At 48.1% G+C, this 24,866-nt stretch overlaps 2 protein-coding genes across 2 annotated transcripts in view; one reads left to right on the forward strand and one right to left on the reverse strand.

Moving 5' to 3' along the window:
• Positions 1-7,230, forward strand: part of LOC134562941 (hexokinase-2) — a 28,373-nt gene extending 21,143 nt beyond the window's left edge. The window contains exons 14-19 of the mRNA XM_063420610.1: positions 13-108; positions 891-990; positions 1,095-1,278; positions 1,519-1,674; positions 2,170-2,403; positions 3,169-7,230. Coding sequence (XP_063276680.1) covers positions 13-108; positions 891-990; positions 1,095-1,278; positions 1,519-1,674; positions 2,170-2,403; positions 3,169-3,313 — 915 coding nt within the window. The 3' untranslated portion in view covers positions 3,314-7,230. The remainder of the gene's footprint in view (positions 1-12; positions 109-890; positions 991-1,094; positions 1,279-1,518; positions 1,675-2,169; positions 2,404-3,168) is intronic.
• A 696-nt stretch (positions 7,231-7,926) lies between these two features.
• On the reverse strand, positions 7,927-24,451 carry GMCL1 (germ cell-less 1, spermatogenesis associated). The gene is made up of 14 exons (XM_063420637.1): positions 24,155-24,451; positions 23,569-23,692; positions 20,762-20,858; positions 20,345-20,442; positions 19,759-19,871; positions 19,208-19,273; positions 18,962-19,046; positions 18,694-18,784; positions 18,342-18,482; positions 14,735-14,804; positions 11,462-11,537; positions 10,600-10,745; positions 10,341-10,428; positions 7,927-9,235 (listed from the first exon to the last, which is right to left on the reverse strand). Exons 1-14 carry the CDS (start codon positions 24,328-24,330, stop codon positions 9,107-9,109), a joined length of 1,500 nt encoding a protein of 499 aa, XP_063276707.1. The 5' UTR covers positions 24,331-24,451; the 3' UTR covers positions 7,927-9,106.
• Positions 24,452-24,866: the final 415 nt, after the last annotated feature.

Below are 24,866 nucleotides of genomic sequence, written 5' to 3' on the forward strand. Positions count from 1 at the left end.
CTTCCTCAACAGGGAATTCTCCTGAAGTGGACAAAAGGTTTCAAGGCAACGGGCTGCGAGGGAGAGGATGTGGTGGGCCTGCTGAAGGAGGCCATTCACAGGAGAGAGGTGAGCACCCATGGGGCTGGGAGAAAGCTGGTGGCTGCTCCCACATCCTGGCTCTCTTTAACATCATTAATTGGCCTGTAAAACAAATTACTGGGCTGAGCTCAGGGTAATGAGTGTCGGAATTTTCACAGCCGCCCTTACTCATCACTTGAGGTTGGATTTTCAGCCCCTGGAGCTATGGGCTGGCTCCTGGCCAGGGCTGGAGCAGACTTGTCTGGCCCTGAGCTCAGGAGACACCGGTTCATTTCCTCGGCACAGAACACCCTGAGCTCCTGCCCAGGGGCTGCTCCTGGCAGGGCTGACCTGGCCCCTCAGCAGCTGAAGGTGTCTGAGGTCTGAGCTCTACCTGCAGACAGGTGGGGTTGTGGGAAGTATGTGGGTGCCTCCATGTCTGTGGAGGTGGATGGTCATGGAGAACAAGAGAGAACAATTTTAACTAAAAAATCAGAGATTTAGGTTTGATGTTAGGAAGAAATTCCTCCCTGTGAGGGTGGTGAGGCCCCGGCACAGGGTGCCCAGAGCAGTGTGGCTGCCCCATCCCTGGAAGTGTCCAAGGCCAGGTTGGACGGGGACTTGGAACAGCCTGGGCTAGTGGAAGGTGTCCCCGCCCTTGGCAGGGGGCAGAATGGGATGGGCTTTAAGGACCTTTCCAACCTAGACCATTCCATGATTCTATGAGTGCCAGTCACCAGACAGACTGGTCCTTTCCCAGCCATGGAGGCAGACTTAGCAGGAATTCCAAGTCCCCCAGGAATTAACTTGTGCAATCCATCCCTCTGCAGGAATTTGACCTGGACGTGGTGGCAGTGGTCAATGACACAGTTGGCACCATGATGACCTGTGGGTACGAGGATCCGTACTGTGAAGTTGGGCTGATTGTCGGTGAGAACTGAAAGTTCCTTGCGAAGCTCCTGCTCTGTGGCCCTACACCTGCCCCGTGGGGCATGAGAGGTGTCTCAGGGCTCTGATCCTGCTCCTCTCTGCAGGCACGGGCAGCAACGCCTGCTACATGGAGGAGATGAGGAATGTGGAGCTGGTGGAAGGGGACGAGGGCAGGATGTGTGTCAACATGGAGTGGGGGGCCTTCGGGGACAGCGGGTGCCTGGATGACTTTCGGACGGAGTTTGACGTGGCGGTGGATGAGCTGTCCCTCAACCCTGGCAAGCAGAGGTGGGTGGTGGCTTTGGGGGGATGGGAGGGGCCTTGATGAGGCTGAGGGTCCAGGAGCAGTTCTGCCCCACCAGCCCCTTGGTGGATCCAGGGGATGATGAGCAGGACACCGACGTGTCCCTTGTCCCCTGCCCATGGACTTGCTGAAGGGATTGTACTGAGGCACCTGGCAGAGCTGGAATCCCCATCCAGTCCCAGTGTCCCTTCCTGTCCTGATGTCCAGGCTCGTCCTCTTCTCAGGTATGAGAAGATGATCAGTGGGATGTACCTGGGGGAAATCGTCCGCAACATCTTGATGGACTTCACCAAGAAAGGGCTACTCTTCCGGGGACGCATCTCAGAGAGACTGAAGACCAGAGGGATCTTTGAGACCAAGTTCCTGTCCCAGATAGAGAGGTGAGGTCCAGCAGGGAGTGAGCACCAGTTGCCAATCAGAGCAGGGATGGAATCTGGGGGAAGTGCCCCCAGGGCTGGTGGGAGAAGTTCCACGTGCTTGGTCTGGAGCCAGGGTGATGCAGGATGGTGCCACACAGATAAATCAGCAGAGCCCACGTGGTTCTGGCAGCGCCAGTGTGGAGAGACAAGGAGGCTGTCTGGGGCTAGCAGCACAGATGGCTCTTTATCCTCCACACTGGGCAGAGAGGGGCCATGAGTTACAGGGGTGTCACACTCCCATGGCTTTGTCCTGAAATAGCCTCCCTGATTAGGATGTGACACCAGGCCATATCCAGATCTGAAAGCTGAGGCTGAACGGGGGCTGTGGGGTTGCCCCAGGCACTGTCACCCAAGCCATGAGTCCCTGGGCTCTGCAGGCTGTAGGTCAGGAAGGGGAAGCCACACATCCCGTCTGCTCCATCTCCTAATGCTGCCTGTCCGCTGTGTCCTCCGCAGCGACTGCCTGGCGCTGCTCCAGGTGCGCTCCATCCTGCAGCACCTGGGCCTGGAGTCCACATGTGATGACAGCATCATCGTGAAGGAGGTGTGCACGGTGGTGGCACGGCGCGCAGCCCAGCTCTGCGGCGCCGGCATGGCCGCCGTGGTGGACAAGATCCGCGAGAACCGTGGCCTGGACTTCCTCAAAATCACCGTCGGCGTGGACGGGACGCTCTACAAGCTGCACCCACAGTGAGTGGCTCTGGCTGTGCTCCACGGGGGCTACCTGGGGGCACCTGCCCACTTTGGGCCGTTGTGGGGCTCAGGGGGAAGGTTGAGGGGATAATGGGGGAGGATTTGAGGATCAGGCACTCGAGGACTGCCAGGGGCTCAGTGACCCAAACCTGAGGCCCAGCAGGAGTCAGCTGCTCCCTTAAGAACAGGCACCAAGACAGGTAATGCAGCCGGGGCTCCTCTAATCCCACGGGACCTGACCCAGACGAGGTGACCAGATTCAGCGAGGGCTCCAAGTCATGGGGACGAGGCAGCTCTAACCAGCAATGAGTTAGTTCATGGCCACATAAAAACTTGTTCCTGCCAGAGCTGGCAGGTTGGTATTGCTGGACAGTGGAGCTCAGACAGAGACAAAAGCACTGGGCTGAGCTTAAATAGGGCTCAGGAGCCCATGGGCAAAGGGAGGTGCTGAAGACTTCCCCCAGGTCAGGGCTGTTGAGGCTCATTAGTGCTCCCAGGGCTTAGTGGGACTTGAGAAGAGACTGGGTTTATTCCTGAGTGAAGGCACAGCACAGTGGTGTTGTAACTGTGGACTTAGGCTGAAGTGTGGAGACTTGGGCTTTCTAAGTGTCATCCCTGGCAGCTCTGTCTCCACCCTCCCTCCCTCCCTCCCCTCGAGATCTGCATTGCTCTTTGAAGCTCTGTGCAAGGCAGATTAGGGGTTGGACTGACACCTTCACCTCATGGCTGGTTAATAGAACTTCTCCCTCCCCTGCCCTGCAGCTTCTCCAGCATCTTGCATGAGACAGTGAAGCAGTTGTCCCCCAAGTGCGAAGTGACCTTCCTGCAGTCGGAGGACGGCAGCGGCAAAGGTGCCGCGCTCATCACGGCCGTGGCCTGCCGCATCCGCGAGGCTGGGCAGCGGTAGAGGGAAGCAGGTTTGCCCAAGAGCTTGGTTTCAGCAAAACAGGACATTTCTTCACCCAATCCCTCCCTCTCTCTGCACACACTCACACAGCCCCTCCCCTCTACGCAGACTCGTAGCTTTACTTGTTCTCCAAGGCACCATGGTGGGACTGGAGACACCGTGGGCCCTGTACAAAGTGTTGTCGTAGGAGTTTCCTTGCATGCCATAAAACCGCCTGTCGAGTAAAGCTCACAGTGTCTTTTGGCTTCTCCCTGCATTTCCAGGTGGAGCTGGAGCTGTCCCACCTGCAGCCTCCATCACACCCCAGCTCTCATCCCAGCGCTCCAAACCACTGGCCCTCCCCTAACAGCAGTAGGGATAACACTCGGAAAATTAAGATACTGCATTGTCACTTTAACAGGACCTATTTATGTATGTCGGAGTTGTAGCTGTCTGTGCTGTAGAAGCAAACCTCTAAGATTGGGCTAAAGACCTCCACTAGTCTTTTACCCTGATCAAGGCTGTATTATTTCCATGAAAGTCATGGTAACTCTTAAAGCACAGGGTGCAGAATTCCACCGGCGTGGCCGCGGCTGCACTGGAGGTACCACGTATCTCCCTTGGTGAGCAATACTAGAGAACCTGCTGGAGCCAAGCTGGATGGGCCCCTCGGCTGGCTCTGGCAGAGCACGTGCCTGGAAATAATTGGGGACTCAGGGTCTAATCCCATTTCCTGACCTCTCACCCGCACCCTGAGTAGTGTGTAGGAACGTGGCGTGTACGTAGGGTCGTGTTTCACCCCTGGACACCACCACCCCTTCCCTGCTGCATGTGCGGGCACGAGGAACCGCTGCCACAGGTCGGTGTCTCCCCTGCCAAGCTCCAAACTCGTGGCTGTGTGTCTGCCCTTGGTGTGGAGAGTCTGGTTTGCTTTGTGTCTGTGAAATAGTTCTGCGGCTGCAGCCTTTAGGTGGCACCTGGATTTATACACTGTATATTTATGTTTTAAGAGATCTGATGTCTTTTTATGTACATAGTCTCGGGGGAGTTATATCACTTAGTTTTAACGTCACCTTTTCATGTTGTTGAAGAACAGAGTAATTATTTTCTTTTTTTCTTCTGTCGTGTAATTTTTTTTTAATTTAAAATTTTCTTGGGGTAGACTGGAGAAAGAGACCCAAATAGCTGAGGACGGTTGTACAAGAGGTTTGGGCATTCTGACTTTATCACCAGGACAAAAGGGAAAGCAGAAAGCCAGAGATGCGGCGTGAAGGAGCAGCGGGGCCCTGCGGTGATGCTGTCAGGTTCAGGCTGGATTTAATCTTAGGAGAGGTTTTATTTTGTCCCCTGCCCTCCCAAGCTGGGCTCTGGAAGATCACATCCATGGATGGATGACATAACCCAGGGCCCTGCAGGGCTCTCAACCTCACATCACCATCCTGCTCGAGCTCTGGCACCAGCCAAGCTGAGCTCATCTGTGGGTGAGGTGACAGCACTGGTGTCACTCGATCCCCGTGTGGCATCCCCAGGGACTCCCGTGCCTGCAGCATCATTTGTGTGCCATGGCCAACACAGGGATCCATTTCTGCCAACAGAAAACTCTGGAGGAACTAAAAGCTGCAGGTCTCTGCCTCAGTGAGCAGAGGCAGACAGAGGGTGGGGGGGATTTTCCTGTAAATATTTAATAGAAGTTAAAGAAATTCCAGTGATGTATAAAAAACAACAAACCCTAATAATCCCTACAAACAGCCCTTCAGATTGGAGGATAGAGTTTTTGTCTATTTTTATGTATATTTTTATACTGCTTGGGGTAACCTCATTACCAAAAGTCTTCTGTGTTGGGGGTCAAGTTCAGTAGCACAATTTTAAAGCAAAATTACTCTTTTGGGCATTTTAAATGCTTATTTTTTTATAAACCTCAATACAATTATAAGAAAACCTGTGTATAGAAATGATGTAAGAAACCAAGCTTAGTGGAAGTTTTAGAAGCTGTCAAATAAATCTTTGAAGGATGATACAGAAATCCTCTAATCTGGTACCAAGCAGTTTTGTGTGATTTTTTTCCTCAGAAAACCAGCATTTTGCCTACTGAAAAATCGAAAGAGAAATCTTTTTAGCTGCTACACTGTACAGTTGCATTAGAGGCTGTTTTTACTCTTAGCCAGCTGTACCCCTTCTGAAATCCATAGTGTTTTCATCAGTTAGTGAAATTTTATACAACAGTAGTTTTGGGGGCAGAATGGGAAGGATTGGGATCTGAGCAGCCCTGCTTTTGATTCAGGCTCCGTTGGAGCAGGGGACTGACAGGGCGAGAGGGCAACTGGGGACCTGAGGTACCTGGCCTGGAGCAGGTTCACCACAGTCGTCTCACCTGTCTGGGGTGAAGGAGGGGCTGTAGATCCACAGGGGTGAGGAAGGATCACCCTGAGCTTGCAGGGTGGTGGTGGATTTTTGGCTGGGCTTGGGCAGAGGGATACCCACCTGGGTATCTAAGGCTCCTATAATGCTGGAAAGCTTTTGCTTAGAATCAAGCAGGGTCTGGAATGTTCCCAGTTAAAAGCAGTACTTGAAGAATTACAAGACACCTGTGTTACCTGTGGGTGCAGATCCACCCTCCCCGGGGCTGCAGGGAGGGGTTTGGGGAACACCTGGAGGAGTTTGTGCTCCCTGGGTCCCCAGGGGGACAAGCACTCGAGGTGTTGGATGTCCAGTCTGACTGTGATGGCTGAGACCGCAACCTCACGCCAAAATGTCGCCATGGAATGTTCTGTGAATGTGTTTAAAATTAAGAAGGGAAGATTAAATCCTAATTATTGATATGAAGGGAAGATCAAATGGTTATCTGTAGGGACAGACGGACAGACTGCTCAGCCTAATTGGCCCAGTCTGCATCTTCCCCTCAGCAAGAAGCGCTGCTTTGTGGATTTAGGATGGTTTTGTTTTGTTTGGTTGCTCCCACCTGGATGCATTTTCCTTGTGCTCCTGGGGTGATGGGACGTTCTCTGGCTGTGCAGGCAACAGGGAACAGAATCTGTGCCCTTCCCTCTCCGGCAAAACTCTGCTTGTTGGTACTTTAGACAGAACTTCATTGCATGTTTAATATATATATAGAGATATATACACAATCAGCAAATTACTGAGCCTTGAAAGCGGAATTTACCTCTTATCTTCCTGGAATCCAAGGCTGGGAGGGATAAGCTCGTGCTCAGTGGCCCGAGGGTACGAGGGTATCAGTAGGGCACAGATCTCTGGCCTGGCAGCAGCTCGGTGCAGTTTGACCCGAGATAACTTGGTGCCTGCTCTTCCTTATCAGGCAATCCAAACCCATCTGGCTGTCAGAGAGATAAGGCGGTGAAAGGTCCAAGTGCACGGGAGGGAAAGGTGTAAAATGGTGGCAAAATGCACTGTGCAGAGCTTGTGAGGTACAAGGTAAGAACAAAATAACTTGGAATGTGGGGAGCCCTTGCTATACTCCCCTCCAGATAAGGAAAATGCCTGCTTTGGGTAGGTCATTTGCTTGCTCTAGTAGAAAAATGGGCACTGAAGGCAAAAAGAGGCAGTTCCTGTCCTCAAGGTAATTTGGAGAGAGGAAAACTCCCTTGTGACACCCCTGATCACTCTGAAATCTTTCTGGCCTGAAACAAAGAAAATGCATCTTGATGTGGGCACTGGCTCCGTGCGGGCAGGGGAGTCATAAAGCCAAAGACCGTGTGGCTGCTGGCAGAAACAAGTGCTGTAGATTCACTTGATGTTGTTCTTTTGTGTTTACAATATTTATTTTTAGCAATTGACTGCAATGATATTATATATAGGCTTCCTTATTTTTGTACTTTTCATACCGTTTTCCTGAGTGTGGTGTTGTACTGCTCAGCTCCCCTCGGCCACCACTGCTGCTCCTAGTCAATGACAATAAATGAGAGAAAAACAACCACCACCCATTTCTGGCGTCAGCGTCGTGTGTTTTGGCTCCTGTGCTCCCTTCTTCCCCTCAGCAACCCCTGAGGATGGGCACCTGTGCCCAGCCCATCCCAAATCCCTGATCCTGGCCCCTGGGAAGAGGCACCCAGATGGGAAGGGGGTTGTGTTCCCTTGCACTGACAGTGCCCCCTCAGCCAGGATGGCACAGGGAGACCCAGGACACCCAAGGATCAAGGGAAGGGGTTGTTGCCTGGAAAAAAAAAATATCAAGGTGAGTTTCCTGCTCCACATCCCACATCCTGGTGACAATGGGTGGGTCTGAGCAGCGGGGAGCCCTGGGGTCCAGAGGGCAGAGCAGATCAGGCCCTGGCAGGGGTGCGAAGCCCTGCACAGCTCATCCCACCCCCAGCTCAGATTCTGATGTGCTGCAAAAAGCCACCTGGATTTGAGGTACCTGCTCCCTTTGCCATTAACCAGCAGCCCCTGTTGCTTTCAACTTCCACTGAATCAATTTTAAGGAGTGGGTACTTCTCATTAAAAACAGAGTTAAGTACCAAAATATAATTAATTCAATAAATAAATGCGATGCCATAGCAGCTGAACACCTGAAAACGCTTCTGCCAAAGCTGTGACACAAGTTTACACTGAGGTGCTGAATCCACAGGGTGAATCCAACACAGGATTCCCAGCAGGAAAGAACAGACATGGGCAAGTACTCCACTTGAAATCATTTATTGACACGTTGCCATGTTTTTCTATCTTGGCCAACACATTTTTATCCTTGTTATAAAGTACAAATGATTTTATATTTTTCTGACATTAAAAAAATAGGCTACGAGGCAAAAATTCCCAGTTTGAATCAAAAAATCCTGCTGTAAGAGTTCAAAATTTTAAGAGACAAACATAAAACCCAACAAAGACTGAACAGAGTGTACTATGACACGACTCATCCATCAAATCAAGTGGAGAGGAATCTTTTGTTCCCAGCTCTGCCTTTGGCTCCTGTGACCTTGCTGAACTGATGTGAAGTTGGTGTTACACATACAACTCAAAAGGCACTCAAAATTCACAAGTTCCTGAGCTAACATGGGATGTATTCCCAAGGTAACTGCTAAAACAAGCCACAGAAAGTGTTTAAAAATTGGTATTTGGTTTGTGTGAGTAGAATCAGCACTCAACAGAACTCTAGCTGAGAGCTGCTGCTGACAGGACGCAAGTGATGGTGAAGACATTGAAGTGTTTGCTGTACATGGAAAAAATAATTCATTTTTGAATTATTAGTAAATTAACCTGCTAAAAGACAGAGAATTATTGGCTGCAGTGTTAGAACAAGACCAAGAATGAAATGTGTGTGTATGAGCTGCAAAAAAGGCTTAAACGCAGCAGGCGTAAGCCTCTGTATTTAAAAGGCTTACGTACAGAGTCCTCTTATTTACAGAGATTATTTGGCCCTAATGGAAAAAAGGACCAGGAAAAAAAGCAAAATATGGATCTGGTATTTACAGATCAGTTATTTAAAAACCCAACAAATAATACAACCAAAGCCCACACCAACAAAACCCACACAATCTACAATGTGTGCTCAGAGTCCAACAGGTAATTTCCTAAATTGTGATTCACACAAATTCCGTATTTCCAATTTGGCTCAGATTTTCACCCAGAAAAGCCCAAGTGTAACACCTCAAACATGGAATGGCTACTGCCTGACGATGCAGAACAGAAATAAAATATTTTAATAAGAGTAACTAGTTTTGGCCTACCGAATGTCTGATCTTTTCAGAGCTGCATAGGAGAGCACTAAGGCCGGGGCTGTTGCTGCAGTGTAAGGCCTGCCTGTCTGAGCTTTGGAGCAGCATCCAGGGTGGGAGAGGGGCTGCCACAGACCCTAGGGAGGTCTCAGGCTTCCAAATTATCCAGCTGGGCCTCGTTGTCTGCCCTCTTCTCTGGTGATGTGTACAGGAAGTTGCAGCAGATGTAGAGGGGGAACATCAGGAGTCTGCTGTCCAAATTCATCACGATCTGCTCCTGGAGCACACACAGGACATTTGCGTGGTGAGGGGGGACAGAAAGCACAACACTGACAAAAAAATCATTCTGCACATCTTAATGACCATGGATTAAAATCAATATCAAAAATAAAGCAAAGACAGTTCACCTTCACCTCAAGTTTGTAACACTGACACATTCTCAGCCTGCCCACAGGTCCCACCCCAGAGCTCCCAGCCATCTGCAGCACAGGGAACAGCCACAGGAAGTGCTGGAGCAAATTTCCCCTTCAGCATGCTGGGGAGAAAAGGACAGTTTTCAATTTTGGGAGGTTTCACCAGGTATCCACAACAGTTTACACTTGAAAGCAAATTTCAGTTTGTGGGTAGGAATCTTCTGGTTCCACTCTCGGAACTGGTTTTGGGGTAGCAAAATTGGAATTTCAACCTCGTGAGGATGCAAAACAACTGAAACTTCAAAACTGAAACTTCACCCTCCAGTGAGGATGGCACTGACAAGGGAAGGTTTTTTGTGTTCTCACCTCCTTTGTATTATTGCTGGCTGGGATCTGAGAAACTTGATTAACAAGTCCCACACATGCCTCACTAAATCCTGCTGTCAGCAATGGGTGGAAAAGGGCACTTGCTCTAAGAAAACTCCACTCCTCTCTGGAGGTTTCATACATTTATTTAATAGAGTGATAAATCCAATCCTTAAACAACATGTAGACATTCTTTTAACTCCTCATCTTATGCGTCTTTAAATTCCTTATTTGCCTCTAAATGAGGAGTCTAATAGACAGATTATGCAGAGGGGTGATGTCAGCAGTGCTGGAAGGCTGGGAGAACAGCCGAACATGACACTGGCAGCAGACAGCAGCACCACAGGCACTAATTTCACTAATATGGGAACTAATTTTGTATTATCAACAACACTAATGAAACCCACACTCTCCTACTCTAGATCCACTTCACAAATTATCTTAATTACCCACTACCTCTAACAGGAATGCTTGAGATTCCACGTAAGCAATGACAACAAGAACAGCAACTCTCCTTCAAAAGCACTGGTGACTTCTCAGCATTTTTTTCATGCCTTGAACGCCACCATTCAAGTTCAACAGCTTAAAAGCCCACAGACACACCTGGTCCTTTTCCAGCGTCAGGATCTGATAGCCCGTTGTCCTGCTGCAAATCATCTTCCCACTGCCATCGAACGAGGCCAGGCGTAACCTGGGACACAACAGTGAAATCACTTCAGTCTCCCGGATTTTTTCAGCACCAGGAGTTTCTCCCGAGGAGACAGCGTAACATTGTTTAATGTCACTGACTCGGTGGCAAAAACACCTAATGCCAGCAGAGCTGGCAGCACGGAGGGAGCCCCCAAGCCCGCTGGGCTGGCACCTGAAGGCGATGCTGCGGCGTGGCTGCAGGCTGACGGAGCCGCTGCACGGCTGGTTCAGCGTGTTGCGCTTGAAGATGATGTAGCGGTTGGTGTAGGTCACCAGCAGGTCCAAGCCAAAGTTGAAGCCAGTCCAGCGCCAGCAGTACTGCAGGACAAAGGGGACACAGAGGGGACAGGGCCCAAGGATGGGCTGTGACACAGAGCGTGGGAGTGCCACACCAGCGCCGAGGGGTCTGTCCTGGGAATGCGGTTTTGGGCTACACTGGGGGGTTCAGAGATCCCTGCCAGTACCTGTCTGGGACAGACAGAGAACTCAGTGGGGATAACCTGTACCAGGGGACTGCATGACAGCAGCTGAGTGTTGACAGACAGGAACACACCAGTGGATACCAAATACTCAACATTGGGTAATGGGGCTGAACTGTGAGCCCCAGGCATGCCCCATGCACTCCTCGGGTCAACAACCTTGGGTTATGTGACTTCAATGGGAAAAATTAATGTCTTCTGTTTATTTCACAAGACCTGTTACCTAAAGACAGAGAGGGCCCTGGCTCTGAATGTTACACATTTTATCTAGAGAACTTCCTTTTCCACCTACAAAGAAAGACACCAGTGATCAGAGCTCTATTTAACTGTCTGGACTAACAGTTTTCCCAGTCTTGCAGCACAAGAGCACAATGAAACACCAATTCCTTGCTCCTTGCAGAGACAATTGCTTCTGTCCCTCTGGGGAGAAAAAAATGGTATCTTTCTCCATGACATCATTTGTATGCAGTTTGACAATGAGGACCTACATGACTTGGAAATCCCTGACTTGTCTCAGCCATGCCAGCTCTGCAGTTTGCCACGTGCCACACTTACATCACCGTCCTTGGCCAGTTTGCGGCCACACCTCATGCTGTTTCCTTCCAGTTCCTCTTTATTGATTTCTTGAGGCCTGAAAAAAAAACAAACCAGTAAGTTTAAGGACACTTCAACAGCTCTGTATGATACCTTAATGTGGGGAAGATGAATGGACTGGAGTAAACTTGTCTGACCACACAGTCATGGAATACCCTGAGCTGGAAGGGACCCACAACTGACCCTTCTTTAAGCAGAGGCGTGACTGGATGAGCTCCCAGAGCCTCTTCAATCCCAAATTGTCCCATAAACATCCACCTACACCACAAAACTGGAACACAAACCAGGTTGTGATGTCTCAGTTAGGCAGACTTCTTTTACAAAAGAACTTTTCCAGATCAAAAAATAATAGCTGTTGCAATGAAACACATTCTCCCAGCCATGTAAAAAGCCAAGTGTTTTTTAAACACAGCAGGCTGACTTCCTAGGCACAACCAGAGACAAGTGCTCGGGCACAGCTGCAGGGCTCTGCTCAACAGCAGTGATGTGAAGCAGCAGCCACGAGACACTGGGAGAGGTTTCTCAAGGGGCTGGTTATGCAACTTGGCTAAAAAAAACCCACTTCCCCATAGTGCTCATGAAGTGCCAGAGCCTCTCAGAGCTCCTGAGATGCCAGAGCCCTCATTTGTGTCATCCCAGACCAACATCGGCTCCTTTCACCCAACAGTTCCTGCGTCCAACACGTGAACAGCCTTGCAGAGCCAGCATGAGTGAGATCAGTCTTGATTTTCCAGAAGTGTGTTATGTACTTTGCTTCACACACCACATCACTAACCCAACACCCACTGCTAAAAAGTGTTCAAGTTGCACCAGGCTGAGGGCTGGCAGTGAACTTTATTAATCCCAGTGACATCAGCCCCTGCAGGTTAAACTGCAAACCCACAAGACCCAACAGTGCCCGCCAAGCCAGAAGAGATGCAGCATCTGTTCTCCTCTTACTGCTCACACTCCACAGAAAAGCAGCTAAAGCTTTTATTAACTCAGCCCAGGTCTTTTCCCTCGTTTCTGTAAAAACCAATCCAGGGAGGTGAAATGTTCAAAGAACAGGTTATGCATACAAGCTCATCACACTTGAACAAATTCACCCAGGAACCTCCCGTGTGCTTTTCCACATCTTCCAGCTGAACTGGTTCTGTGGCTGACCTAAATGCAGTAATGGTGATAAAGGATTTATTTCTGTTTAATTAGTGACAAATTTCACAAACATTTGTCCATAATGTTCAGACTGACATTAACATCCCCCTCTCCATCCCTCAAGCAGCCTCAGACAATGCAGAACTTCAGCTTTAACCACTTCCACCAGCTGCCACACAGTGAACAGCGGAGTTATTCTGTTTCCTTCTTACACACTGCCAGAGAGACTGCTAAAAGCAGAAGTGATTCCAGTTCCAGACCTGAAAGATCTGTCTGGCTTCTGCTGCAAAACACATGTTTAATTAAAAAAACAAAAAAAGTGATCCACACCTCAACACAACAAGTAAACCCCCCTGAGCAGCTACAGTTCAAAGCCACAAACTCCACTGCTAACACTAAAAAATTCTCCAATTCTGAAGAGTGAATAAGATGTTTAATCCTTTTAAATGCAAACTCAAAGTAGAAGGGAAACACTTTATTCTCCTCTCCTCTATAAAGTTACCATGACAAACCACATCACACGTTTCCAAGCAGTGCCATTTCCATGCTGGCACTGTTAGAATAAGCAGGTACAATTATGCCCTGCACCAGGTGGGATATGGAAATAGAGCCTTACTTCAGCTCAGAGGAGTCAGATTCATGTCTTGCTCTGATTCCTAAGTCTGCTTCCTTACCCCTGAGGTAAAACATGTTTGATATTGACACGGGCAGTAGGTGTGAGAGGAAGAGCAGCAAAGCTGGATAAATGATGGGCTTATAAAACCTGAATTCTTTTCCTGCAGCTACACGTTGGTCAAATGGCCAAAACACTTGCACTAACACAAAGGAATAGTTGCATGTGTGCCCTCCTAAGGCTGAGACTTGGTTTTTACTGCCTTAGGAGAAATAATAAGCCCATACTGCAAAAGAGAAAACTAGACACGCAGGAAAAATGTGGAAAAATACTTTGCCCATTCCAAGAGCCATTGAAATCCTCAGCTGTAGCTGAATTTTAAAATTGCTCTTTTCCAAGCTGGATGATCCCCATCATCCTCATTGCAGCTCTGTAGGAACTCACTTTTCCAGAAGCATGTGTATCCAGTGGCTGATGATTCTAATGCTCCCACTGCACTGAACTACCAAAACACATCAAAATTAGCAAATACAGTGTCTTATCTCGTTCAGAATTCTGACAACTCACTTCCCCATGAACCCTGTTTCCCCATGAGCCAGGAGGTGACACCTGTCTGCTCTTATATACAGCCACAGCAGCATTGCAAAAGCCTTCCCAAGAGAACAGCACCAGAAACATGGCCACCCAAAATTCATTTGCAGGAATTGAATGTGAGAGTCACAATTTGGCACTTTACCTCCACCACTTCCTAAAGGACTGATACCTAAGAGAACAGCTTTTAAAAGTCTTGGCTATCCTTCAGACCAGAGTTTGGGGCTTTTTTGAAGTCCCAAACATGTCCCTGTCCACAATGGTACCCACTGGGTGACACAGCTACAGGACAAAGGAGCGAGTCAGTCTGCTGGGTTTGGGGAGGTAGTAGGCATTTTGCAGCTGCTTGACTTGGCACTTTTTCTCCACAAAACACTAGGAGCCAGGAGAGAAGACAAAGGCAGAATCAACTCCCCCAGCTACATTTTGCCATAGTTTTGGTGTGGGGACCTGGCTCACTGCAGCATGGCCAAGAGCAAGCAGAGGGAAGACAAACAATTTGATGGCCAAAGTATCCTTAAAACAGATGGCTCAGAAATTACCCCTTCACAGCCTCAACACAGATTTCCAGGTGAAGTACTAGTGAGAAGCATTAACTGACATAAAGGAAAATACAGAACTTGTATCCCCCACCCAGTCATTTCCCTCTGGTCCCATTAGACCAACCTTCCAGAGTTCTACTGGTTGAGGGATGGGAGACCAGCCAGCCCAAGGGAACAGAGAGCTCCTCAGAGATTACCAGTTTAAAAGCACTGAAGTATGCTTCTCCCTCCACAAAAAAAATGAAGTATGCTTCCCTCCCTCCTATTAATGTAAACTCCAAAATAATTCATGTCAGAATTTGTATGAGAGGAAGGTTTCTAATTTAAGAAACAAATAAAGTCAAATATACCTACCCAATATCGTTGTCTTGTTCGGCTCTGAGCATGGCAAACCACTGCTGTTTGTAAACAGAGGCCAGCCATTCTAAAATTAAAAAAAAAAAAAAAAAAAAAAAAAAAAAAAAAAAAAAAAAAAAAAGCGCTTAGTGTTGTCTTTGGAGCTGGGAAAGGGGATACACATCCAAAACAGAGAAATAAAATTACACTGAAATAATAAAGTTACACTTATGAACTGGACAGTCTATGTAACCCACCCCCTGATAACTCCATGTTTTCCAGCTCCCAGCCTCAACCGTAGGCGAAGGGATAAACATCCAAACATCCACAACTAACAGGCAGTCATTCCAGACTATGTTCATCTCCTCAAACACCCACTGCTGCCACAAGTGATGCAACTCCACGCATTTTCTCAGCACACAAAGCTCCGTTCAGCCAAGGAGCTTGTTAACAAGCTCTTGGGAGAAGTTGTTTTCTGAATCCCCAGCGGAATTCTATGCAAGTTAAAGAAGAAGAAAACACAATCCAGGGATAAAAGAAAACAGTGACTTAACACAAATATGATAAAACAAACAGAAATTGTACCTGCTAAGAATAAACATAAATCATGTCTTCCTTGGAGAACACACAAACATTTTATTGGCTGTGTTAATGTAATGTTGCAACCAAGAGATAAAACAGAACAAAACTCAATAGTCTGTCAGGCAGTTACACAAAAGGGATCCCAAAAGCACAGGGTGTAAGAAGTTCTTAGTCAAGATAACAAATGGGGCAAGGGGCAAGGTCACAAATGAGAACCAGCTCTGGGAAATGGGCTGGGTGAGAGAACAGGGAGAGCCAACGTCACCAAAAACAAACCAGGAAGCTGGTGAATATGACAGAAGGGAGGAGAGGAGAGATCATGGATGGAAAACTTAAAACTAGCCTTTGTCCCATTCACCCTAAAGTGAAAGTACAGACTGTGATAGGAGCAAACTGAGAATCAACTAAAGTACAACAGAAAATAAAAAATGAATTAAGGAAACCTACACAGGGAAGGAACAAAGAACGGATGTGCTAGAAAGGAAGGAAAAAAGTATCAGGAGGGAGAGCGTCTTCTCTATTCGTGTATATGCATGTATCTGTTTCCTACCTCCCATTTCAGCTGCAGTTCATCTTTATTGATGAAGAGGGAAAGCACAGCTGAGGAAATGTTCCTAAGCCACCAAGTAAAAGAGAACAACAAACAACAAACACTGTGCTCACACAGACACACTATGTATTCTTGTCTCTTGCATCTTTTCTGTGCAAAGATCAGACTGCTGTGAACTCCTAACACAGAATTTCAGTTGTCCCCTTCAGGACCTACACACAGAGTATTAAAACAAAACAAAACCCAAAAAAACCCACCACAGTACTACTTTCAACTACCCGGTGTGATTTGCTTCTCTACTTCCTTGAGAACAATTTCATCTGGGATAATCTAAAAAGCTTCCAGTGGAACACAAATTAACCAGCAATGGCCCTTTCTGCAGCATCTTAGGTACAAAGCATCCCCTCAAATACTGAATGCTGGCAGTCAACAGCCTGTTTTAAAGTGCAGCCCAGGAAGGATTTATCTCAACCTCCTTTGTAAATAAAGAGCAAAAGTTCTGATTTTAACGCAGCTTGTGGCTACACCCTGGCATGAGCAGATTACAAGGGCAGGCAAGAACCAAACTCTAAAAGCACTTCCCAACATACAGATCATCCTCCTGCACACAGGACATTCCCTGTGTCCCCTTTCCCTGCACCACAGTGCCACCCAGCCAGCCATCACCCTGTGTCCCCTTTCCCTGCCCCACAGTGCCACCCAGCCAGCCATCACCCTGTGTCCCCTTTCCCTGCACCACAGTGCCACCCAGCCAGCACAGGGCTCATCGCAGCTCAGGGACTGCCTCCCTGCAGAGCCAACACTTGTGAGCTGTGCACAAATTTCATACTCCTTTTCAATGAGCACAAGGAAATCAGCCTCAAACATGCAATAATCTCAGAACAAATCTTCCTCTGACAGACACAGGTAAAGGCTTCAGGGTTTGAAAACAGACACAACATTTATCCACTGAAGAGCACTATGAAAAGGCTGCCCATCACATTGTAGACATTAGGAGGAGGAAATCAAGTGTAGCTCCAGAAAATTTCTGGTTTGCAACATCTTAGTGACATGCTGACAAAGCCACTCCACAGGGATACAAATCCATTGTTCTCCTCTGTCACCATTAAAGATCTAAACATTCACCCCAAGATATTTTTTATAATAACCTTTGCACTCTGCCTGTAACCTGTACCAGTAACACTCTGAAGTGAGATGGATTATGTTTGCTTTATACATCACTTATGTATGTAAAATATCCTATATCAAAACTGGGTTTTTGGGACTTTTATGCATAACAAAATGTTATCAGATAGCAGCAGCAGGATGAGAAGGGGCTTTTCATTCTCCAGTGATAGTGGGATGTTAGCCTCAGTAATCTCTAATAATATGAAATGGCATTTCCCTCTCTGGGCTTCAAAAAGCACCAGGCCCTAGGAGAGTATGCAGTTTATACAAGTCAAAATGCAGACAAATGAACAAGAGTGGTATACTTGAATATCCCTCTGCCCCAAATCAACCTAAATCTCTATTAGTAAATAACATTTGTTTTGGAAGAGGGAAGAAGAGTTCACAGCATCTTGTGCTTTTCATTTTAATTTTAGGGTTTTATTCCAAATCCTATCAAAACCCATTCAGCTCTTTTTAAAACTAATGGCTAGAAAATCGTTGAGTCTCAGCAAGTTTTACTCTCCCAAAAGGAATAGGATTTTCTGCTTATTTGGATCCTGGGAGCATTTAAACATTGATAAAGTACTATGTATCTACTGTAGAGCATTTTGACACCTTGACTGAGGAGCAGAACTGCTTATCACATGGTGATGACACCTACATTGGTGCCTTTGCAGACTTTTATGCCTGTAATTTTCATACTCAGCTTCTGCTGAATCTTCAACCACAAACCAGATGCTGGAGATAAATATGTGAGCAGCAAGACAAGTAAACACAATGAGATCTTCCCAATTACTCTACGGCAGGACAGGCTGGGGAAAGCACACAGAATGTGATCAGTCAAGAAGAACCATGGAATGATTTGGACTGGGAAATTTCTCCAAGGTCGTCTGAGTCCAACTGCTCTCCCAGCACTGCCAGGGCCACCACTAACCCATGTCCCCAAGTGCCACATCCACACAGCTGCTAACCCCCGCCACAGATGGGGACTCCACCCCTGCCCTAAGTAGCTGTGCCAGGGCTGGACAACCCTTCCCATGACAGAATGAACTTTCCCAATATTCAACCTGAACCTCCCCTGAGACTGTTTCTTCTTGTGCTGTCCCTGTTCCCTGGGAGCAGAGCCTGACACACTCCCTTGGCTGGCCCCTCCTGTCAGGAGCTTCCCCTGAGCCTCCGTTTCCTACAGCTCCCTCAGCTGTTCCTCATCACACTCATGCTCCAGACCTTCCCCAGCTCTGCCCCTCTTGAGACACGCTCCAGCACCTCCCTGTCTCTCTTGGGGTGACGAAACTGAAGCCAGGAATGGAGGTGAGGCCTCAGCTGTGCCCAGCACTCACCCACCTGAGGGCAGCAGGGCATCCCTCTCCACGATCCTGGCTGAGGCCAGGTCACTGATGATGTACTGCAGGCGCAGGTGGGCGAACACGGGCAGGAACGCGCTCCCCTGCGCCGACTCCAGGAAGGCAACCTCGCCCCCAAACTCTGCAACACACAGCACCCACACTATGATTTGTCTCCCTAAATGTTTTCCAGACCCTGCTTATACTGGAGTTTTTACTTATTGGTTAGAGAAAGTTATTATGGGCGTTTAATGGCTTTTATTTTATGATGGTTATTTAACGGCTTTTGCCATTAAAATTAAGAAATGACTCGTGTTCAAACCCCAAACCAAGGTCTGCCCAACCCTTCCTACCTCTCCTGCGCTCAGCAAACCAGGCATCAGCTTCAGTTAACACCTGCTTGAAAGACCCATTCCAAGAAGGCACGAGCTGAAGGAACATCCACTGGGCAAAACAAATAAATTCTAGTGAGTCAGTTGAAGAGGGTTTCAGGTAAATAACCTGCCTGTTAGTAAGAGACATTTCCACAGTGCATTCATTTGTATAAAAGTTCTGCTACTCCATTAAATACTTTTAGTCAATCCCACAAAGGTTCCACTGCATTGAACCCCATGCAAGTACCTTTTTGAGAGCAGTGTACACATCCATTTCTACCTGCAGCACAAACAGGTTGGAGGAGCTGATCAGTTGCTTCATGAGGTTTATGCTGGAAAAAATCAAAAGTAATAGGTCAGTAAGAAAGAAAGAGAAAAAGAAGGGGAGGTAGGAACAAACAACCAGCAACAGCCCAGAAAGTGATCTGCAGTGAGGTCCAGACTTGGGCAGGGACTGTTCTTCATCCCTCCAAGGGAAGTGCAGCCCCAGTACCTGAGCTCCTTGAAGAGTCCAACACTCTGGTGAGTCATCAGATTGTTCAAGAGCCACTCAAGGCACCTGCATGGAAAGCAAGCAATTAGGACCTCTGCTTGTTTCTTCTCTATGTCAACATTCCTGCAACAGCTGCTCCCTCAGTAAATTTGCAGACAACACTAAAATGGGTGAGACTGTGGATCTGCTGGAAGGCAGAAGGGTTCTGCAGAGGGATCTGGACAGACTCAATCAATTCAGATTAGGTACTTGATTTCCTCCCGCCCTGGTTTGGGTGGTCAGGCACTGGAATAGATTGCCCAAGAATGTGGTGGAATCATCACTCCTGGAGGTGTCTGGATCTGGCTCTGGATTATGTGGTTTAGGGGTTTCAGTGGTACTGCTGGGTGGATAGTTGGACTGGATGATCTTACAGGTCTCTTCCAACCTTGATGTTCTATGGTTCTATTCTAAAAAAATAGTAAAGCTATTAACCTGGTCGTTACAGTACTGTGTGTAAATTCACTGTTAATTAGCAATGTGCAAACCAGCTTGGAGACAGTAAATCTTACTTTTTCTTCACGGAGTCCAGCCCATATGTCCCCGCAGAATTATAATAACCACACACAGTTTGGGCAGTGATGGTTTCCTTCATTGTTTCACCACATTGCTGGATTAAGCCATCCTACAGGGAGGAAAATCATTCTGAGTGTTCATTTCCCAACAGGAAATGTCAGACACTGTGCTGTTCATACAGATTTTCATGCCTGAGCCATCCCCAAAGTCCCACAGGCAGCAGTGACCGGTGCTACGCTGCTCAAAACATAAAAAAACCCATCATTCCTCAGAAACACAGATGTTCCTTAAGACTCTCTCCCATGAAAGAAAAGGGTACTGAATGCCTTCAGGGTAGAGCAAGTGAGCTCCAAAACCCATTTAATCTACTTTTGGATATCACTCTCAAATCACTTAATCTCACAACTCAATCTTGGTTACAGCATGTTTCAAGAAACCCACTGCATTGTGTTTGGCTTTTTCCCCAGTTAGCCTGAAAATCTGATTCACTCCTCTGGGTGAAAAAGGCCATGTGGGTGAGATATTCTGAACTGCTGCATTTCTTTTCAGGTAAAGACAGGAGCAGTGGCATTTCAGACTCACGAGCTGCAGCATGCAAGCTGCTGCCAGCAGGGCGACCACACGGCTGGGGTTGATCAGCACATCGTCTCTGTAGAGCGAGCCGAACGCCACCTGCAGAGCTGCAGAGGGAACAGGAGTCAAACAGAGACACAACACTGAGCACGGGGCAGTAAAGAGTCCTTCAATACATCCAAACCCCTGCACTGCACGCCTTCTCTATGGTCTCAGCACTGGCTCGTTAGCTAGAGCTGACCAGATAGAAAACACAACATGAGGCAGTAACCAATCCATTACTGAGCTCCCACGATTTAAGCAAACTCTTCAGCACCCCTGAGAGGTGAAAAAGAGGTGCACAAAAAGAAGCCTTCTCTGAACATCATGAGGTTTAACTTAACCTCTCCCTTCAGGGTTTTGTTAAAATAAAAGGCTCCCACTTACCTTCTACATCAATATTTTGATCAGGAATCTCCAGCTCTATGACATTCATGTTGGATTCTTTCCAAGAACCACTGAACATACTGGAAAAGTAGCCTGACTGTATGAAGGAAGAGAGAAAAAGAACTCAACTAAGAAATTTCATCCCACTTGAAACTGCCAAAAGCAGCACATGGAACCGAACATGGTTAATATTTACCTTTATGTAGAATAAAATATATTAAGGGAATTTTCACAAGTTAAAACATTCTGACAGACTCAAGGGGCTGATTGTAGTTGCTGTTTCTGACACTCAAAATGCCTACAGGAAAATTTGGGCTACGTGTGTGTAACCAGAGTAAGGAAAGAGTTTGAAAAGGCCAGAAAAGCTACACAAGCTCTTTTTCCACAAACCATATCACCAGTGGGGACAAAATTACTCCAAGCCTTAAGGTTACTGGCAAAGAACAAATCCTGCAGGCATTAGGGAATGTCAGTTTGGGGACTGGGGGGGAAAAAACTAAAAAAGGCATGCAAGACATACAAGTTACTGTACAAGGCTGTAGCCTCATACCAAGGACACACACACACACACCATTTACAGCAATATACCTTTTATTATTAAGTGAAAAGCACATAAAACTAGAATTTGAGGTTTCCATCCAAAGTAAGGGAAAGATAATGCTCTACTAGGGTTCCTGATTTTCCTTCCCAGCAGCAGATGTGCCCATTATGAGATGCTATCAATGAAGTTTACCTGAGAGATCAAAAAAATAAAGTCTATTTGTATAGCACCACATTCCCTGACCTCTTCCCTCAGCAGTTCAGCTCAGGGCAGCAAATTACACAAAACCCAATCCTGATTTCATTTGATCGTCAGTATTTGTGAACCCTCAGCACATCCCTAACTCTGAAACACACAACATATCCCTATCAAACCCAGGACCTCACTCATCTTTGTCCTCCTCACGAGGCTGCCTCAGCTTTGTCACAGAGATCAACCCCCCAGTTTCATAAGGATTTCTCATTTTTGTAACAGCGTCATGAAAAAGAAACCCCCCCTATTTCTCAGTGCTTCTGTGACCAGGCAGAGCAGCACCTGACTGTCCCTCATGGAACTTGAGGCAGTGCTTACAGAGAGCAGGGGAGCAGAAACAGGTAGGTTGAGTCTGCTCAGGGGCACAGAGAAGTCACAATGGCATTAAGAGTCATTTACATGGAGTTATTTCTAACCTCCACCACTATTTTACCTACAGTGACATAACTGCAATGCAGGAGTGTGCCCTGAAACAACCTGCCTGAGGAGAATGGTGAACTCTCCCCTAAGAACACCACTCCTACAAGGCCTCTGCAGACAACACCACAACTTTCAAACCCCTCTAAACAGCTGCATCCACAGAAGAGATTTCACACGCAATTTTAGTCACCAACCTGTGATAAAGTTTCAGGAGCAGCTTCACCAACCTGAGATGCAGCAACCACAGAGCCACAGTGACAGGACACACCAGCAGCCTGGGGCCACAGCAGTGCTGTGCCCACCCTGCACAACGCAGCCCAGCCTGTCCCCCCTCCCTGGGGTGCAGAGTGGCAGTGGGAGCTGTGCCTGCTGGCTCTGCTCCTGCCACACACCCTACAGCCCCTCAGTGCCACTACTCCCCCTCTGGCTCACACAGAGAACTCTCTTGCCTTCAGTTTATGCTTGTTACAAGGTTCTCACACTCCAAAAAGAAAAGGCTTTTTCCTAGAAGAAAGCAATGAAACACTTCAATTGCTGGGACCATGCAAGTAATTGCTGAAGCTGCTCAGGAATTCAGGCACTGACACAGCAACAGCCACAATAAAATCCAGAATTCGCTCTTCATGTCACTTGTTGCACCAGAGAAACTGCAGCCACGTGCAAAGCACCTCCTAGTGCCACCATGTCACACCCCTGCTCTGGCTCCCACTGCAGCTGACACACAAGTGCCCTCCTGTCCAAGTACAGCACCTGAGGGCTTCACATCAACCCCTACCAAGGCCAGAACCCCTGAAAGACATGGGCACAGTGAATTTGGTGTTTCAGGGCACAGTCACGGCTCCTCCCTGCTTCTGCCACAGCAGGAGTGACACAGAACAGACAGTGAAGCCAACAGCACCTCTGTGCTCCCAAAACACAGACACAAAGGAGAACACTTGAACACAAGCCCAACAGAAAATATTTGTGGAAACAGCATCGTTTTTGGACATATGCACTAAGGTTTATTCCTTTTCAGAGTTCCTGAGAAAACATTCCTCCTGCAGCAGCAGGGAAGCTGCAAGGAATCCTTTTGCAAAGGCTGGTAACAATTGTGTAACAACTACAGAGACCCAGCAACACCAATTTCCCTGGAGGTCCCTGCACACAAGTCCAGCAGACAGTAAAACTGAGCTGGGGCACCATAGGCTCCAAAAATCCCTTCTGGAAGCGCCTCCTTTGCCCTGCAGAATATTCACATCACAGGAGTCTCTCAGCCATTATTTCAGCAAACAAGAACATGTTCTCAGGACATCCAAGACAACTGTCAGCACTGTTTTCACAGAGGATGCACCAAGATTAAGAATAAAATAAATTAAACAAAACAATTAAGCAGTAAGAGAGAGAAGCAAAGACATTTTTCAAACATTAAGCTACAGCTCTGCTTTCCAATATTGCTAACATGAGCTGGTTAACTGTTTGAATCTACAAAAAGAGTGAAAGTCCTAAAAATAAAGCAGAAATAAAAAGGAAAGCTCTCCAGTCATACTTCACAGTTCTCAGACATCCTTTTATTAAAAACACAGTTCCTACTGAGAGTTAGAAAGGAGCCACTTACCTGACACAAATAAATCTTGTGCAAGTTCCACTCCTCTCCCAGAGCACATATTTTGATATCACTGTTCTCCCCATTCAAAAACAGTGTCTGATAAATATATTTCGACGTGCTTTTCAATTTTTTCCTAGTAAAAACAAAACAACACACCACAAACGGTGAGACACACTCCTTGAAATTCTCCCATTACAGCGGCAACAGTCGGTCTCAAGCGCTCGGGGGGTTCGTCCTGCCCAGCCCAGTGCGACTGCCGTGTCCCCCCGTGCCGGTACCGCTTCCCCGTGCCCGTCGCTGCTGCCGGGACCTTTCCCCAGCGCCCCAGCGCCACCCCCTGACCGGGGCAGCCCCATGAGAGGCCTCACCCTGACACCTCTCCCCTCCGGCTCCCGCTCCTTCCTGCACGATGGGCTCCTACGGGAGGCTGGGCCGGGCCCTCGAGTGTCCCCTCACAGCTGCGCCCTAGCCCGGCCCTGCATCCCTCCAGCCCCTCTGCCCACCTCAGCCTGGCCCCGGCTCTGCAGCTTCCCCAGCATCCCCGGCCCCCTCAGAGCCGGCGGCCCCGGCTCCCGTCCCTCAGCCGCCCTCAGACCTGCGGCCCCGGAGGTGCAGGAGCCGCTCCTCCCGCTCAGCCTCGCCGTCGCTGTCGCTGTCCCCGGTTCCCTCGGCTCCGCTGCGCTTCCTCTTGCCGCCCTTGCCCGCGGCCGCCGCCTCGCCCCGCGGGAGCCCGGCCTTCCGCCACAGTACGCGGCTGCCCAGCGAGCCCATGGCCGCTCGGCCGCCTCATGGGGCCGGAGCGGCGCCGCAGCGACAACGGCGGCTCAGCCCCGGCCGGCGGCGGCCGCGGCCCCCGCAGCTCCGCGCCTGCGCGGGCGGGCGCCTTTCCTGCGCCCCGAGCGGTGGGAGAGAGACAGCCTCGTAATGATTTTAGTTAAGGGTTTAAATTGACTTCCGGATTGTTTTTCTTAATCATAACCTATATATATATTAATAATAAATAGTGCTGCATTCTTAAATGACTCTTAGCCAGCGTTTAGCAAAGTTGCCATAAGCTGTGTTTGTAGAAAGCTCGGGAAAATTACTGAAACTCTAAGTTTTGATAAACTCTGATGCGCTTCAGTGAACAAAATCTCGGAGAGAAACAGGTGGACATCGCACTGCAGCATTTATGGACGACAAGGAAAATTTCCAGAAGCCGGAAGATAAAGAAGAGACAAAGACTGAGTTTACGCGTTGAAAAGTCCTCACCGGAAGAAAAGGATACTAAAAAGACTAAAAACGTGGAGTAATTAGCCTAAGAAGCA

The sequence above is a fragment of the Prinia subflava genome, chromosome 32 (genome assembly GCF_021018805.1).
Source record: "Prinia subflava isolate CZ2003 ecotype Zambia chromosome 32, Cam_Psub_1.2, whole genome shotgun sequence".
Lineage (NCBI taxonomy): Eukaryota > Metazoa > Chordata > Aves > Passeriformes > Cisticolidae > Prinia > Prinia subflava.